Below are 18,342 nucleotides of genomic sequence, written 5' to 3'. Positions count from 1 at the left end.
ACGGAAACCTGGATGAACGCCTCTTCAGCGCCCGACATCGCCATCGCCATCCCAGACGGCTACAAGATCATCCGAAGGGACCGCATCAACCAGACCGGAGGAGGCATCGTCATCATCCACAGGAACACCATCCGCATCACGACCAACACCGACGACACCCACATCAACCCCAAGACCACCCTCAGAGGCACCCTCATCTACAGACCCCCGGGACCACGCACACAATTCAGCGAAGACATCGCCGACTTCATCAGCCCGCACGCCCTCCTCTCCGCTGACTACATCCTCCTCGGGGACCTCAACTTCCACCTGGAGAACAACAACGACCGCAACACCACCACCCTGCTGGACAACCTCGCAAACCTGGGACTCAAGCAGCTGGTCACCACCCCCACCCACTACGCCGGACACACACTCGACCCCGTCTTCTCATCCAGCAAGGACATCGCCTTCAGCCACGCCACCGGACTCCACTGGACGGACCACAGCTGCGTCCACTTCAGCTTCAGAAGGACCACAATCCACCACCACCAGCAACAGGTTGCACGCAGAAGCTGGAACAAGATCACAGCCGACCAGCTCGTGACCTCCCTGAGCATGAACCCTCCCACCAGCGCAACGAACCCAAGCCAGGCGGCCACCAACCTCGCGAAGTGGATCAGCAACTGCGCAGACGACCTCGCCCCTCTGAAGACCCCGCCTAGCAGACCCGGTAGCAAGAAAGGCCCATGGTTCACCGACAAACTCAAGAGCTCCAAGAAGACCTGCCGAGCCCTCGAGAGAACATGGCGCAGAGACCCAACACCGGACAACATGACTGCCCTCAAGCTCGCCACCCGAAAACACCACCAACTCATCCACGCCACCAAGAAAACCGCATTCAAGGAACGACTGGACAACAACGCACACAACAGCAAGGAACTCTTCAACATCGTTAAAGAGCTCTCCAACCCCAACGCCGGAAACAATGACATCACCCCTTCGCAAGACCTCTGCAACTCCCTCGCCTCCTACTTCCACAACAAGATCGCGGACATACACAACAGCTTCAGCATTCAACCGACGCACGCCACGACCGAACCACCGCCCCCCCACCACCACCCTCCGCGCCTGGACCCCTATCAGCACCGAAGACACCGTCCGCACGATGAACTCCATCCACTCCGGATCTCCTACCGACCCCTGCACTCACCACGTCTTCAACAAGGCCGACGCTGTCATCGCACCCCACCTGCGGGACATCATCAACACCTCCTTCGACACCGCTACCTTCCCGGAGAGCTGGAAGCACGCCGAACTCAGCGCTCTACTAAAGAAGCCATCAGCCGACCCCACCGACCACAGGAACTACCGCCCCATCTCGCTGCTCCCGTTTCCTGCAAAAGTCATCGAGAAGACCGTCAACAAGCAGCTGGCCGCCTTCCTCGACACGAACGGTTCCCTCGACCTCTTGCAGTCTGGCTTCCGGGCCAACCACAGCACCGAGACCGCCCTGATCGCAGCCACCGATGACATCCGAGCACTGCTTGACAACGGAGAAACAGCAGCCCTCATCCTCCTAGACCTCTCCGCGGCCTTCGACACTGTCTGCCACCGTACACTAGTGCAGCGACTCAGCAACGTCGGAATCCAGGAGAAGGCACTGGAGTGGATCATCTCCTTCCTCGCCGGAAGGACACAGAGAGTCCGCCTCCCCCCGTTCAGATCTGAAGCCACCGAAGTCATCTGCGGCGTTCCTCAAGGCTCCTCGCTCAGTCCAACCCTCTTCAACGTCTACATGAGCCCCCTCGCAGACATCGCACGCCAGCACAACCTCAACATCATCTCCTACGCTGACGACACCCAGCTGATTCTCTTCCTCACCAACGACCCCGCCACCGCCAGAGCCAACCTTCACGAAGGGATGAAAGAGGTAGCCGAATGGATGAAGAACAGCCGCCTGAAACTGAACTCGGACAAGACGGAAGTCCTCATCCTGGGATCCTCACCCTCCGCCTGGGACGACTCCTGGTGGCCCCCTGCCCTAGGCAGCGCACCCAAACCAACAGACCACGCACGCAACCTGGGCTTCATCCTGGACTCCTCCCTCTCCATGACCAGACAAGTCAACGCCGTCTCCTCGGCGTGCTTCAACATCCTGCGCATGCTACGTAAGATCTTCCGGTGGATCCCCACCGAGACCAGGAAGACGGTCACCCAGGCCCTCGTCACCAGCCGTCTGGACTACGGCAACTCCCTCTACGCCGGAACCACCGCCAAACTCCAGAAGAGACTCCAGCGGATCCAGAACGCCTCAGCACGACTCATCCTGGACATCCCCCGTCGCAGCCACATCTCCGGACACCTGAGAGACCTGCACTGGCTCCCGGTCAACAAGAGAATCACCTTCCGACTCCTCACCCACGCACACAAAGCCCTACACAACCAAGGCCCAGGATACCTCAACAGCCGCCTCAACTTCTACGCTCCCAAACGCCAGCTTCGATCGACCGGCCACGCCCTCGCCGCCGTCCCCCGCATCCGAAGAGCCACCACAGGGGGACGGTCCTTCTCCTACCTCACCGCCAAGACATGAAACTCCCTCCCGACCCACCTCCGCCTGACCCAGGACCACCTCGCCTTCAGGAAGCAACTCAAGACCTGGCTGTTCGAGCAGTAGCGGACCCCCCTCCCCCAGCGCCTTGAGACCCTTTGGGTGAGTAGTGCGCTATATAAATGCTTTGATTGATTGATTATGGCAGGTTTATGGAATGGCTAAAGAGCAGGCTGAACTGCTGGATGACGCTGCCATTGTCTCTGGTAGGCCGTCTTGCCATTGCTAAAATGGTGGTGCTTCCCAAGTTTTTATGTCTTTGTCAACCTTCTGCTTCCTCTCTCTGCTGATTTCAGGTGCAGATTACGCTCGAACCTGATAACTCTCACTTGGGCAGGGAAGCAGCCCTGAGTTGCTTGGGAGACCATAATGTTGCCGTACGAGCAGGAAGGGCTGGGAGCCCCAGACGTGGATTTATACTAATCCTCAGTTTGGGTTTTACTAGATATACCTGACCCAATTCAAGGGGCATACCGCCCCCGAACATGATCTGGCAGACCCGAAGCCACTGCATATGGCTCCTTATAGACTGCAGACCTGGCCACGCACAGAGGTGAACAGGGTTGGTTGCACAGTATGGGCGTGGCAGGAACGTAGATGCAGAGCGCACCTAGAGACACTATTTGCCCCCTCGATACCACTCCCAAGACACCCGGCATTACCCTTAGCTGCAAAGACGGGGGTATGTCAAAGATTACGGAAGTTTCAGCTCCACACGATGGGGCAAGCATTTCAGGATGGCACCTTTATCTCCACAGACAGATTTACATACTACAGTTTAGGGCTGGGGAACCCGTCACCACGGAAACTCATCACACGGCTCTGCGTGGCACCGGTAAGTGTCCCCCGGCACAGCGCAGGTGGGAGAAGATACTGGAAGCCCCCTTTGAGGTCACATGGTCATACTGCTGCGCACAAGCAAGGGAGATGTCACCTAACTGCAGACTGAGGCTAATTCATTTTAAGTTCATACACAGACTGTATAGGACCCCTGTGTGGTTGCATAGGGCTGGCCTGACCGAGAACACGCGACGGGTGCGATGCGGGACTCCGGAGGCGAACTTTCTGTACTTGGCCTAGGCCTGCCCGGACATCAGGCGATACTGGGGGTGTATTTTTGATGTGCTGGAGGTGATGTTAGAATACAGGTTTGAACGGTTGTATAAACTTACCACGCACGTTTTTACAACGCAGATTTTCAAACACATACCCGTGCATTTAAATTGATTCACATCTGACATACCTTTACCACACAATCCACTACCACGCACACTTTTACCATGCTTATAGTTACATAAAAATCTAATCATAGTCTAACACTGCCACCTACTGTTCAAAAATTATACAATATACAATATACAAATAACCCTAAATATGATTTGGTTACATCGCTGCCCAATTAGGTATGTTTGACTATGGAGTATGGACTGAAAAGATTAAAAAGAGTTAATCTTGAAAAGGGATGGCGCATGAGACATTGTCAAAAGACCAAAACAGTACAAACCCGGCTCTAATGAACTGAGCAAACCAACCCAGTTAACACCGTACAACCTGAGAAAACTAACCCAGTAAACTCCTCAGATATCTTTGTACATAAGTCAGTGGGTGGGGAGTTTCGGGGTGTGTGTAAATAATATCCAGAAGACAGAAATAAGTTAAAGGCTTGTTGAATTTACAATAAATGGGAAAATGTGCACTCAATTGCGTGGCCATTTTATGAGGTAACATTCTAGACAGTAAAATAGTCATCAGTGGCGGGTCCTTGAGGGAGTGCTGCGGGGCGGTGAGGCAGGGGAGGAGCAGGGTACTAAACTCCAGCATATGGCCGACCGGAGTTAAGTGAATAAATAAATAAATAAAACGAATTAAATTGCGCGTGCTGCAACACAAATGGCATTGTAGCACGCGCAATGTAATTCGTTTTATTTATTTATGTATTCACTTAACTCCAGTTGGCCGTATGCTGGTGTTTACTACCTCCAACCTGCCCCTCCCCCGCTCCGCCCCGCAGCACTCCCTCAAGGAGCCGCGCCACTGAAAGTCATCACAATGTGGTCCTTTACCAGAGTAATCTCCCAATGACCCTGGTAAAGTATCACGTCATAATGTGGGCTGGCTGTTGCCCTCAGTCAGCATAATCATGGAAAGTCTGTATAGAACTTACAGTAAATGCACCTTTGCTTTTAAATTACATAGTGGCACTTTTCTTTGAGGAACACGCTCCAAGACACGAGGTCTCATTCCCAAAGATTTCAGAATCATAGATTTGTATTTATGGTAGTTTGGTGGGTTGTTTATTTGCTACAGCGATCTGTTTGCTACTTACATGCCACAAGTTAAACTTCTGATAGGTTCGTCTAGATTTTTCATTATTTTCCCTGTTTATGTTATACAAGAGGATCATTCAGTCTTTGTGCTACTTGTATTATGTGGCAAATAAATGTGCTCCATCTCTGCCCTTTGCAAAATTCGTCTGTAATACGTCCTGCCAATAAATCCTCTTAGCCTCAAAACCAGCAACAATGTTGTGCCATTATATGTTATTAGTACTTGTCACCTTTTTACAGATGTAAAACAGCCTTACAGTCAATGTTGGCCAAGATCTCAAAGCAGCGAGGTTAACATTACACAGTTGTGGTTACTGTGATTGAAAGCTTATCAGGAAAGCAGCTGGCTACCCACTCAGTGAATTAGCCATATGCTCCAGTGACAGAAACAAATAAAACGTTCTTCCCCTGCGGACATTTCTGAAAACACAGGTTAAGAGGACACTTAAACACAGTAATTTGTAGGCCTCGCCTGGCGTTGCAGCGCGCATGCGCTGCTCGCTCTGCAAGGACTTCTTAGAATCAATATACTTTCAGAAGTTGTGTTTTAGCTCCGCCCGTAATTTATTGGTGTGCGTCATTTCGCGTCATTGATTATGCTGAACAGAGTGTGATGATTGTACCGGAGGCTTTTTAGTCCCTCCTGGTTGCCACACTGTCCTCTTTTAGCCCAGCCCACCCAGACTGGATCTTTTACTGGCGGCGTGATACTGTCTCCTTTAATTTGTGTGAGAGAGCTTTCTTTTTGTAATTCCGGCTGTGAAGCGTGATGTTCGAAGTTGTATGTGGACACCGCGCTTCATTTACTTATTTGATTTTTTACTTCCATTTGGAGCATTTATAATTTTCAGCGCGGTCCGCTTGGGCCGCGCAGGTTTATTTACTGTTCCTTTTTAGCGTGGTCCGCTTCGGCCGCGCATGTTTATTTATTTAATTACTGTTCCTTTTCGACGCGGTCCACTTTGGGCATGCTGGTTTATAATTTAGAGCGCAGTCTGCTTCCGTCGCGCTTGTTTATTTATTTAATTACTGTTCCCCTTCAGCCGTTTCTTCCACCCCTTCAGCCCCCCTCTCCCGCTCATTTCATGTATCTCCTTATTACTGATATCCAAGCGGGTGTTTTTCCTTCTCCGCCCTCTCCCTGGCTCTCTGCCCCCATTGTTCTGTCTCTATCCACTTTACTTGCCCTCTCCCCGATTCACTCTCTACATGTCCCCGCCTCGCCCCACCGCATGGCCACCCCCTTCCCGCCTCCCCTCCGTCTCACGCCTCTGTCCTCACCACTTTGCCTGCTCAGCGCGTTCTATACACCACATTACTTTCTACCTCTGAGTGTTATCTGCCACCCACCCCATTACTACACATGTGCACGTCCCATTTGGCCCCTCACCCTATTTTCATCTGTCCCAAATCACAATCTTCGCTTCCCGGTCTCACTTCGTCTCGCCATCTCCGTCAGCCCACCCTTCACTTCTTATCACCGTCTCATCCGACCTGCTAGTTTGACCCCTCTCTTTTCACTTCTATAGTCTGACCGGCTCTCTCTCCCATCCATCACCCTCCAGACCCCCTTTCAGCTCGCCCACTGCACAACTGTCAAACCTTCACTTCAATCTTATCTCACCATCACCTTCTACCCACCTTCCTCCTCGTGTATAGCGCTTACTACTCCTAACGAGACCCTAAAGTGAGCTGCACCCGACAAATCTGCAGTGTGGGAGGCGGGAGCTGTGCAATAATCAGAAAATGCAATTGCCAAAGGAGGAGTGAACAGCGGGGAATGAAAGCGGCCTCCAGCAGAAGTTATCCAATACCGGGGGATTTTCGAAAATAAAATACATGTTTTAACCAATTAATCAATCAATCAGGGGTTTGTAGAGCGTGCTACTGACCCCTGAGGGCCTCAAGGTGTTAGGGAGGAGGAGTGGCTCCAGATCAATGAAAAGAGCCAGGTCTTTAGGTCCTTTCTGAACTTGTGGAGGGTCGGGGAGCGTCTGACGTTCACAGGGAGCTCGTTCCAGGTTTTGGCTGTGATGTAGGAGAAGGCTTTCCCGCCTGTTCTGTTCCTGCAGATGTGGAGGACCTCTGTCGGGGCGAGGTCGGCAGAGCGGAGGTTCCTCTTGGGTAAGTGGAAGGAAACTCTCGTTGAGGTATTTGGGTCCGATGTTGTTGAGGGATTTGTAGGCGTGGGTGGGTAGTTTGAAGGTGACTCTTCTCAACGGAGAGCCAGTGGAGGTATCGTAGGTGTTGGGTCATGTGTTTGTGACGCGGTGTCCCGAAGAATAGTCTGGCGGTGGCGTTCTGGATGGTTTGGAATTTGTGTAGAAGAGTTCTGTTGATTTCGGCGTATAGCGCATTTCCGTAGACCAGTCTGCTGGTTATGAGCGCATGGGTGACGGTCCTTCTGCAGTCAGGGGGGATCTGTTTGAAGGTCTTATGGAGGATGCGCAGGCAGCTGAAACGAGTGCACGCGGCGGCGTTGATCTGGCTGTTCATGGAGAGGGAGAAGTCGAGTATGATGGCGAGGTTTCGTGCGTGGTCTGTAGGGGTGGGTGGGTTCCCGAGGGCAGAGGGCCACCAGGTGTTGTCCCAGGCGGAGGTGCAGGGTTCGAGGATGAGGACCTCGGTCTTCTCTGAGCTGAGCTTCAAGCAGCTGTCCTTCATCCAGGCTGACACGTTCTTCATTACTTCCAGGAAGCAGAGTCTGTTGTCTTCAGGATTCTTCATGAGTGAGAGGATGAGCTGGGTGTCGTCGGCGTAGGATACAATGCTGAGCCCATGCTGTCTGGCGATGGCGGCGAGGGGGGCCATGTAGATGTTGAAGAGCGTGGGGCTGAGCGATGATCCTTGGGGTACTGCGCAGTCGATATCAGTGGGTTGGGAGAGGAAGGGAGGGAGTCTGATCCTCTAGGTTCTGCCGGCGAGAAATTATTGGATCCAGTCGAGTGCAGCTCCTTGTATCCCCGCGTCGTGAAGTCTGGCTGCGAGCATGCGATGTGAAACTGAGTCGAAGGCTGCGGAGAGGTCTGGAAGGATGAGGGCCGCAATGTGTCCCTGGTCGAGTAGCATGCGGATGTAGTCAGTGGCGGCGAGTAGGGCGGTCTTGGTGCTGTGGTTGCTGCGGAATACAGAATGGGAGGCATCTAGGATGGAGTTTTCTTCGATGAAGGCGGTCAGCTGGACGTTTACGAATCTCTCTGTGACTTTGGCAGTGAAGGCGAGGAGAGAGATGGCCGGTAGTTTTTCAGGTCCGTAGGGTCGGCCGTTGGTTTCTTGAGTAGGGGTTTAACCTCCGCCCGCTTCCAGTTGTCTGGGCAGATGCCGGAATCGAAGTGGGGGTTAAGCAGTGCAACTAGGAAACAAATGCAAGTCTAGAAATGTACGCTATGCATCCTGTGATTCTGAGCAAATCACGTAATCGCCCCATGCCTACTAAAAATGAATGTGTCTTTTAATTTACTAAGTACTATTGAACTCGGTGGTGCTGGGCGGCAAATCTTGATACACTCAATAACACATAGCTAAAATACAATACCAATAGCAAAGCCAAATGCTCTAACTTAGACAAATGCGAGACCTATTGCATTTCCAATGCTTGTTTAAGTCTGGAATCCATTAGAGAGGGGATGAGGCTTACATTGAGAGTGCTACTGTAGAAAGCTTTGTAAAAACATTTGACTGGAAGGAGTGGGGCTACTGTGGCGGCCAGTGACGTGCTGGGAATAGGTGGGTGCAAAAAGAACAATTGATGGACAGAATATTGAACAGGTCCTCCCTGGACCGAAAACAAGCATCTGGGACAGGTTTTGCGGTATCACCCCTCATCAGCCAGGCTAGCTTGACTCAGTGCCATGGGGAGCACGGGACCCACGTCTGGTCATTACCCTGCCACTCGGGGTGACAAATGCAAAAAGAACAATTGATGGACAGAATGTTGAACAATTTCAAACATTCACCCTAGTACAGAGATCTGTGCCTAAATTCATCATTTTTTTCCTCCCCATGCCAGTCTTGATCCGGCTCCCTATGGGAACAGTCCAGGCCAGGTCCTCCGTGGACCGTGAGCAAGCATCCTGGGACCGGTTTCGGAGTATCATCCCTTATCAGCTAGGCTAGCCTGACTCCAGTGGCATGTAGAGCACGGGACTCACGTCTGGGCATATCTGTTCCACTTGGGGTGACAAATGGCAGGTGGCATTCGTAAAGCGGGGGTGGGGGGTCATGTGCTCTAAAGGGATTAAAGCCTGAGCTACGGAGTGTATAAAGAGGGATACCTCCAACTTGGGTCTCTAATACGAAACTATTCACCCAAGCACAATTAATGCCAATATTCAATATTTTGCTCCTATACCGCCATCTACCTTCCATAGCTCATTCAACTCTCCATGCAACATTTAATACCTTGCAAAACTTTACACAGGAGTAGTGAATTTTGCACCGTCTCTTGCATCGAACCCCAGTGCGAAAATATTCACTGCGGTCTACTGGTGCAACTACGATGTAAATTAATAAATAAACAGTATTGCACGTGCAGTAGTAAATTGCTGTTCTTAATTGAAAAGCGCTGGTGTAATTTTACATAGTTTTGCTATGGTTGAAGCACTTTCGAATGATGTCTGCACTGCGAGGATCGGGAAGGCACAGAGATGGAGGAGTTGGGTGTGAGTAATTAAGGAGGTGGAGGCTCTGGAGGTGGGGGACACACTAACATCCCATATGTCCTCCCTGTAAGTGTTGCAGGGATTCTGAACATACACAGAACTATGCGCAGGATTATGGGACCTCAGTGTATAGGGGCTAAGCCTTCCCACCACCTTAGTGCCCATAAGCCCAGGCACGACTAGCTATAGTGTCTCACGCGCTCTCCTACACATTCACAGAGAAGCAAATGATTAGACACCCCAGAACACAACACTCCCGACTTTCTCAAAAATCACGGTAACGAGGCAAAACCCTTTCGCTCGTGTTTTTGTCCACAATTAAGTCTGACTGAGACATGAAATAGTTTAAAATATTTATTTGAACTATAGTTCTCTATAATGCAGTATACGTGCCACAATAAGCAGAAAAATACATATTACAAATACTGTCAGCATAGCAACAAGGCCACATATCATGAAGGGAGATGTCATAATGAAAAGACAATAGAGAGAAGACAGTTCAGCCGAACCTCCCTCCCCTTGCTAGGAATTGTATTATTATAAAACAGAAGATCTCGGAGTGCTGTCAGCAGACCCCATACCTTAGTGCCTAGATGGTATTTCTACATCATAGGAACCGCATTGCTCTTCTCCCTGGAAAGATCCCTCTCCACGTGTGTGTTTTTCATGCGTGCATCCCCGTAATATCAAAATGCTAGTCTCCCACCAGCTGCATTGGTATGTTGTGTCTAAGTGCTAGGGCATGACCAGAACAGAACAACAAGGGGCATTGTTTATCGACCTTGCTCACACTATTCAGACTAAACTCCAGAACAGGCAGAGAACGAACACAGCAAACAGTTCCCATGTGAGAAGCACTGACAGAGTCGTTGCAAAATAAAAGCAGCTAGTAAAGTGTGCAAAGCTGAATCATGGCTGAAGGGCTCATGCTAACTTTGTGATGTCGACAATGTCCCCACCGGCCACTTGACATAGCCAATCCCAGTGCCAAGGCGGGAAAAAAATAGAGGGAAATACCTGTTACACCATACCGCTGCCTCACTCCTCCATTAACTTAGCAGGTGCTCTAGTCCCCGGGCCAAAGCATCTGCCCAGTGCAGGCATCAATTATGAATGAGGGTGTGTGTGCGTGAGAGGCAGAAGGACAAAAAGGTGGAGGGGCGACGTTGCTACACGTCTCAAAAATATCAGCACAGGATTTCCAAGCCTGGTGCCTTCCTCAACACCCTCGGGCTTCGCGTTGATTGCAGCCGAACTCCATGGAGGGACGACCTGGTACTATACTGTCTGTAATCCCGGGAGGGAGCCGCCATGCACAGTGTCGACATGTCTGACACTAAATTCAAAGTGGTGATATTGCTTAGCTCAGATGTCTTTCTCTGTATGTGCGAGGGCACAAAAGGAACCACGCTGAGCCTGACGTCTGCAGGCATAACAATTAGGAGTTGATGTCCTGGACATTAAGTTTCAAGGAGGCTAGCTGCGCTGATAGATACATTTTTTCCACTCTGCAGCAGAGCAGGTCTGTGTAGTGGGTCTGTGCTGTGCCCCTCCCATAGAATGGTCGTACATAGCCAAATTAGAGGTAGAATTATAGACAGCTAAGGTATCAAGAAGGCGATAAACCACAGCGTAGTGTTTCCCTGTGCCCTCATATGCCTATAGATCTAATTTCCTAATTACACAATATGGGCTGAAGTAATCATTTGGACCAGTGGATCAGAAATGGCTTTAGCTACACATAACTCTGAGTAATACTCCACTAAGTTCACTGGTAATGAGGATATGCTAGAATAGGGTGCCAGTGACAGAACCAAATATGAATGCATAAAGAATGCTCTTATCTAGGGACTTGTGCTGAACCCAGCTCGATCCTGTTTTAACAGTGCCTAGAAACCGCTGAATGTACACTGGGAAACATTTCTGAATGGTGAGTTTGAATAAGTATGCGGAAGAGAGGATTGCCACTTCTGAAGGGTTGTAGTTGGGCAAGCCCGGTTGAGCTTGATGTTTCAGTGATTCGCGAAGGACTGATCCCAAGGGAATTGCACCACATGCTGACTGGATCAGGGAACTGGGTAGGTCAGAAGGGCTTGCAATCAGATGGCGAAAGGCCCAGGTGCAGAGCTCTTTGCGCCATGACCCTCCCCATGGCCCTGTAAGAACACATGTTCATGTCAATCACTTACACACACACACAAACACACTCTCAAGCTCCTCTTGCTTGCACTTTGTTAATTTCTCACACATTACAATTCACACACTCATACATGTACAGTCAAACTTCCTCTCATCTCACCACATTATCTCACATTGATTCTCCCTCCTATTTCATGTGTCCACCCTCCCGACTCCCACAACCATTACTAATATTCACACACCCAAACTCATGACCACTCCGATACTCACTACTCACATGCCCCACAACAACATTCAGCATATTCCTCATACCCACAATCACAGCACTACTCATACTCACTGTGAAAGAATTATCCTGGGAACAATCTGATCTTGACCTGCCTCCTAGCTCCTTATGCAGGAGCCATGATCAGGCACGACACTCTACTACCTCGTAGCTTTTAGAGTAGTTATTTTCCCTTTTCTTGACCTACTCAAAACCTTCCTAATCTATTTTCCTAAACCCAGGTAAAAGTCAACCACACCCCTGACTTTTTACCTAACACATTGTCCTCTCTAGTACTTACGTTGCTCCTTGCCAAAGTATTGTATGAAGCATGTTTCGGTGTTTCATGCATTTGCTGCAGGGGTCTGAGTGAAATCTGTAGACAGAGGCCAGAATCTTCACAAAATAGCCTAGATGTTGAAACTGCCTAATGCAAAGCACTGCGTGGGACATGCAGACACAGCTCTGCGCTCTATGCAACACAGCACAGGGTCTCAAGGAGCTGCAGTAATTTCCAGTGCAACCAGCAGCTCAGCAGGTCCAATTAAGGCAAAACAACTCAGTATCTTACAGGTCATCTTCAAGTAGCTACATTTAACCTGCAAGATGCAAATTTGGATCCTTAAAGAATTAGTCTCAGGTTTTTGGTTAGTCTAAAACTAATACAATGGGCTTCACTTCTCAGTAAAACACGTGTCATAAGGTGTTGCAAGTCAAACTGTACTGTGCTCTGTACAAATGGTCATGTTAAATGTACCTAAAGATACCCGATATTCCTGTAGAACACACATTATAGCTCATCTGCATCCTGCACTTGTAGCCTCTGGAAAAATACAGTCCGACTTCTATGTTTACAGCATGTCAATAAAGTCCTATGTCTATGCTTTCAATATGTCTCTTTTTAGGTCTCGCCTAGCGCTGGAGTGCGTATGCGCTCCTCGCTCTGCGAGGCTTTTTTGTGATCGAGAACATTTCTGTAGTTGACTTGTAGCCATGTCCATCATTTTGATTGGCTGGCGCCATCATTTATGTTAAATGCTGGCCTCCGATTGAAAGTGAGGCTTTTTTGTTACTGCCTTGTCTCCTTCTGCGACGGCTCACCCGGACTGGGTCTTTTGCTTGCAGCATGACACGGCGTCTCCTAATTAGCCGCTAATCACTTTTTTCTTGTATTGCCACAAGGGCAACACCCTGCAAAAGAGGCCTCCGTTGTGCGCTCTTTGTCAAAGGACACAGGGTTTCTCTATCAATGGCGGTCGCATTCGCCTCTTAACACTTCTGGGGATATATCAGGCCCAAGGCGACTCGGAATACGGCTGGGATGAAAGGCACATTCGTCTACAAATACGTGTTATATTGTGTTAGGTTAATTAGTCAAGACAGCCTTGCGCCAGAAAGTGCTCCGTGTGATCTGTGGCAGTTTCCTTTATGTTCAAACTATAATCCAGTGGGTAGAGCTGCCGACTCGGTGCCGCCCCGCTGCATCGTCGCAGCCGCCCATGGCACAAAGGCTGGCGTCTCAGCTGCCACCACAGAGGCCCTCATCTCACGCCGGTGGCACACAGTGAGCCGAGGAAAGCTTATATTCACACAAACCCAGACTGTAAATGCCCACGGCGGAGGCTCTGACGGCTTACAAAGGAATTGTTGCAATGCCTCAGAGAGCCTGTGATCTTCGTCAATAATTCAGTGTCGCTAATAAAGGGCGATGATAAATACCGATGTGACTCATCCGTAGAGGTTGGGTGCTGGAGGGAGTTGAGACAGATATGTAATTCACTTGAAGCAGCACATGTATAGAAGTCAGGCTTTTATATTACAAAGCCATAATTTCTTTTTAGGAGGGCGAATGACTGCATTTATTAAATCGTAGTCAATTCATGTTAAATCGTTTTTTCGCTTTTTAGATACTTTGAAAGGACGGAGAGCAATAGAATATAGTGAAACCTGCCTCCACATGTAATAATAATAATTCCACATTTATCACCCTTAAGGGCATCCAGGCGATAGGGGGCCTTCGGGAAGGTAAGTGAGCTATTGCCCAGAGTCAAATGGCTGAGCTGTCCCCAGCGCCGGATCGAACTGTGAGTCCTGTTCTCCGGAGTCAGCGCTCTGTCACCCCTTTCTTTAATAAGCATCATTTTAAGACTGGCTTAGAGGATTTTTTTCCCTTGCAGAAAAAACACACCTCCAAGAACCTTAAAATGACTTTCTAGCTCAATGAAGCATATTACGGGTACACTGGTTCATGTTACTGTGACATTCAGGGTTGGATTGGCATTAAAAATTGACCCGGGCACGCCAAGAAAAAGCATTTGCAATGCAATATGTCTCGCATTTACGCAAATTTGAGGTATTGACATTGCAAATAACAATGCCTTTTATTTTTGTTTTAGTTTTTAAAACATAAATAAAAGGCATTGTCATTTACAATAGCTTAAACTCGCGAAAATGCGAGTCCTATTGCATTAGAAATGCTTGTTAAGAACTGGCGACCACAGTGAAAGGCCAAGATTGTCCAAGCAGCTTGCCAGTGGGGAAACAGGAGACAGAAAAATACCCTTCCATCACAAGCTTCCCCTATGTCAAAGAAGACCCCTTCAGTTCTGACACCCTCCGCAGAAAAGAACACAATCCCACCATGCTAATGTTAGTCCCCCCTTACCCCCACTCTAAAGTAATTATCTAAAGCAACCATCAGAGATCCCTCCCTAATGGGAGATTCTTCACCATAAGTGATCCAGCATTAGAGGAGCCCCAAACCCACAACACTACATTGAACACCTCCATATCCCAGAAACGGATCAGTCACCAGAGCATAAATCGTGGGCTTTTCTTAGCCGACCCCCACAGCACTGCCTGATAGGGCAAAACAATGCCTCTGATGTTTGGAAGTCCACTCCAATTAGCAGGATGGCGGGAGCTAATGACGATAGAGAAGTCTACCATTGTCAACAATCTCCTGTAGAAAATGAGAAAGGGAGTATATCCTTCTCCTAAGTGAATGCAAAAGAAGCAAAGAGTATGGCCTCAGACTTTCAAGGGAGAGAAGTGCAGGTAGACTACCTTACCTGTTTCGTTTAGGGTGAAAGTGGCTGTACTATTTTCCACGACACAGGTGAATGTGCCAAAGTCCTCTTCTCTGGTTATATTCATGTGCAGGACACTTGAAAGGAACCTCTCAGAAGCATCATTATTCAACCTGGGTGGAAATACAAGAAGCTAGGGTTAGCATGAGGATCACAGAGCTCAAGCTACCAACAGTCACTGAGGGATCACAGAGGTCGCTAGCTGGGATTTCGCAGGTAACACACAAAGAAACCTAAGACCGACCAGAGTTCTAGACCTGCTTTCTCTTCCACTGTTGCCTGCTGGGGCCAAATCCTGTTATACAAGCTCCTCAATTGTATTCAACAGTAATGAGTCTCACTCTTGGCTTTTTGTGAATGCTCCAGTGGCTTATACGCAATAAGTCTCGCACCTGTGAATCGCACGATTCAGTCTCCTTTGTTTTGAGTCCATCAAAACTCACACCAGTGGATGATGCACTTGAGAGCTGTGCACAACGCAGACCCTGTACAGTCTCCCATTCTATTCCTGCCTACTTGCTACAGGAAGCGGTGCTGGGAGGAAAAAGTTACGATTGCTTTAGGTTGATAAATACTTCTGGGTTTGCTATAAAACAAGAGGAAGGTCGAGCATTGTGTGCCCCCTAAACTTAGATCAGCGTGCCTCTGATCTGCAGATATGACGCCGATCATTGCAGGACGATATTACTATTCCTTCTATGTATCCATGCAATGTTTTCCATTGTAAATGGCGGAACAAAAGTTCTAAAATTGTGCTTATCTCAAAAAATGCTACCAATATATGAGATTAGCCCAATCCCCAAGAAACTCAGAACAGTGACTAACTGTCAACAGTGGTGTGTACAAGACGGTCATCAATTTCAAGGTACACTAAGAATGTAATTAGCTTAGAACAGAAATTCAATGTTTATGTGCTCTAAGGCATGAGACCAGAAAGCGAAAGGTCAGTGACAGCATATTAAAGCCTGAAAACAGTAGGGCTTATGGTCAGAACATAAATCCAAAGTGAGATTGTGCCCCATTCGTCTCAGTGTCTAGTTAGAGACTCTATGTGAGGCTCCATTGACCTGGGAATCGAATAGAAAGTGAAAGGTGTGTATTTGTGTGCAACTACAATCAGAAAATGTAGTGAGGGGTTAATGACTACATGCACCCTGATCCTCACAGCCAGATGCAAAAGGTCAGGGGAGAGTGTTCCTTTTGACCTTTACAGAACGTGTCCTTAGTATGTCATTATTTCGCGAGGAGATTACCTTCACTATTGCCTGAGGCTTGAGCCGGGCTGCTAGCTTTTAAAAACGCTCTGATTCAGATTTTAACTTGTTACTGTGATTATCCTTTGTGTCCTACCCCCCCCTGCAAGCAGTCACGGAATTTCGCACTGCTCGATCTATTTACCGCTCAGGCGATTTAAAATACTGAGCTACTCTCTGGAGGGAGCGCTGCACTTTCGCTCACCTGCCTCCTTCCCTGGGTGTACAGCCGATTCAGGGCTGACTCAGGAGGGCCACGCTCGAGCAGACGGCGGCGGCCATTTTGGATAGGGACAGTATAAAAACAGACGTCCATTGGCTTCGCGCAGCGAACGCGCACAGCGGGCGCGCCATAGTCGCGCCGGAGTCCAGCCAGAGTCCTGCCCGTCTGCGCTCGTCCGCGCTAGGCTGGGCTCTGGGCTCTGGCATACCCTTTATTGGTGAGTAAAGCCACTATATCCATCATGACACTTACATACTCCTCCGAAGAGTTATTTGCGCTACGTGGTGCTCCCAATAATAACTGCTCCACCTACCCTTTCCCGCCTCACAAGTTCAGCTGTCCTCGCTGCAACTTTTCACTAAAAACCCCTACCACATGCAGATCCCTCCAACATCAAGGCAGACGAAAGAGACAGGTATGCTCTAGGACAACTTCCACTCGCCCCCTCTTAAGATTTTGGAGCATAAATTGCCGATCCTTACCACAACATAGATACAATATCCACGATTTTCTAGATCAAAATCAACCTGATGCTATCTTCCTGACCGAGACGTGGCTCAGAGACTGCTCGGGCCCGGATGTGGCAGACGCCATTCCCTCTAACTACGCCATTCTTCGTCAGGATAGAGTTTCCGGTAGGGGCGGAGGAATTGCAATTATTTACAAAAATGTATACACTTGTAAATTGGTAGACACCACTCAAAAAGATTGTGAATCAGCCCTTTTTAAATTATCCATTACCCCCCAATTTACGCTGTCAGGGCTACTGGTATACCGTCCCCCTGGGACAGCGAGCCCTTGGATAACATCGTTACCGGACTTCCTAGCCCCAGTACTGCTTAAAGCGCCTAATTTCACAATCTTAGGGGACCTAAACATACATTTTGACGACCATGAGTGCCCTAATAGGAATCAGCTTCTCCCTATTCTGGAAGCTTTTAACCTTCAACTTCTAAACACAGGTCCCACTCATTGTGCCGGTCACTTACTGGACCCGATCCTATCTAACCTGTCCCTAGATTGTTCTCGTGAAGCCCTACAAATCACCTGGTCCGACCACTTAGCTGTCCCCTTCTCTTATGACATGGCTGATATAGTAATAAGACCTGAGGTGGAAACTACGCGGCCAGTTCGGAATTGGGGGAAGATTAACTTGCCAGAACTCAATAAACTACTGATCAAAACACTTCCATGTGTTGAACTACCAACTGCCGCTCTCAATTGCGCCACTGAACTCTGGCTAACCACTGCAGTCAATACAGCGCTTCCAATGACATCAAAGCCCGCATTTTCACACCACCCTCCTGCTCCATGGTATTCGGAACAACTTAAAAGCCTCCGCTCACATTGTAAGACCTTGGAGCGTAAATGGAGACAAGGCTATTCTCCTTCACGTAAAGCCACATATAAAGAAGCCTTAAAAAAATACCACTACAGTTGTAAAACTGCTAAAGCAGACTACACAAGGAAAACTGTGACTGATGCACAAAACTGCCCAAAGGTGCTATTCTCTGTTGTCAAAAAATTGACTGGTGCTAACTCGATCCCTCCTCCCCCGGCACTTGATGGCATTCAGTGTCAGTCCTTAGCGGATTACTTCATAGATAAAGTTGATCTTATCTATGAAAATTTCACTACACCTCCAGGTACTATGTACACTGCCCTTGACATAGTCCAAAAATTGGAAAACAATGACACTGATGCAGTAGTCACTACTTGGCAGCCCTTAGACGCCATTTCTTTCCTCTCCTGTTTAAATAGTGTGAGATCGGGCTCCCCACAGGACGCTCTC

At 48.9% G+C, this 18,342-nt stretch overlaps 1 protein-coding gene across 2 annotated transcripts in view; it reads right to left on the bottom strand.

The window, feature by feature from the left end:
- SIGIRR (single Ig and TIR domain containing) overlaps positions 1-18,342 on the bottom strand; it is a 189,472-nt gene that overhangs the window by 70,251 nt on the left and 100,879 nt on the right. For both annotated transcript variants that reach the window (XM_085644953.1, XM_085644952.1), the window contains exon 4: positions 15,057-15,187. In XM_085644953.1, coding sequence (XP_085501079.1) covers positions 15,057-15,187 — 131 coding nt within the window. The remainder of the gene's footprint in view (positions 1-15,056; positions 15,188-18,342) is intronic.

Source organism: Triturus cristatus, chromosome 3_1 (genome assembly GCF_964204655.1).
Source record: "Triturus cristatus chromosome 3_1, aTriCri1.1, whole genome shotgun sequence".
Taxonomy (NCBI): domain Eukaryota; kingdom Metazoa; phylum Chordata; class Amphibia; order Caudata; family Salamandridae; genus Triturus; species Triturus cristatus.
The sequence above is the reverse complement of the archived record's forward strand: the minus strand, read 5'-3'. Positions and strand labels throughout refer to the sequence as shown.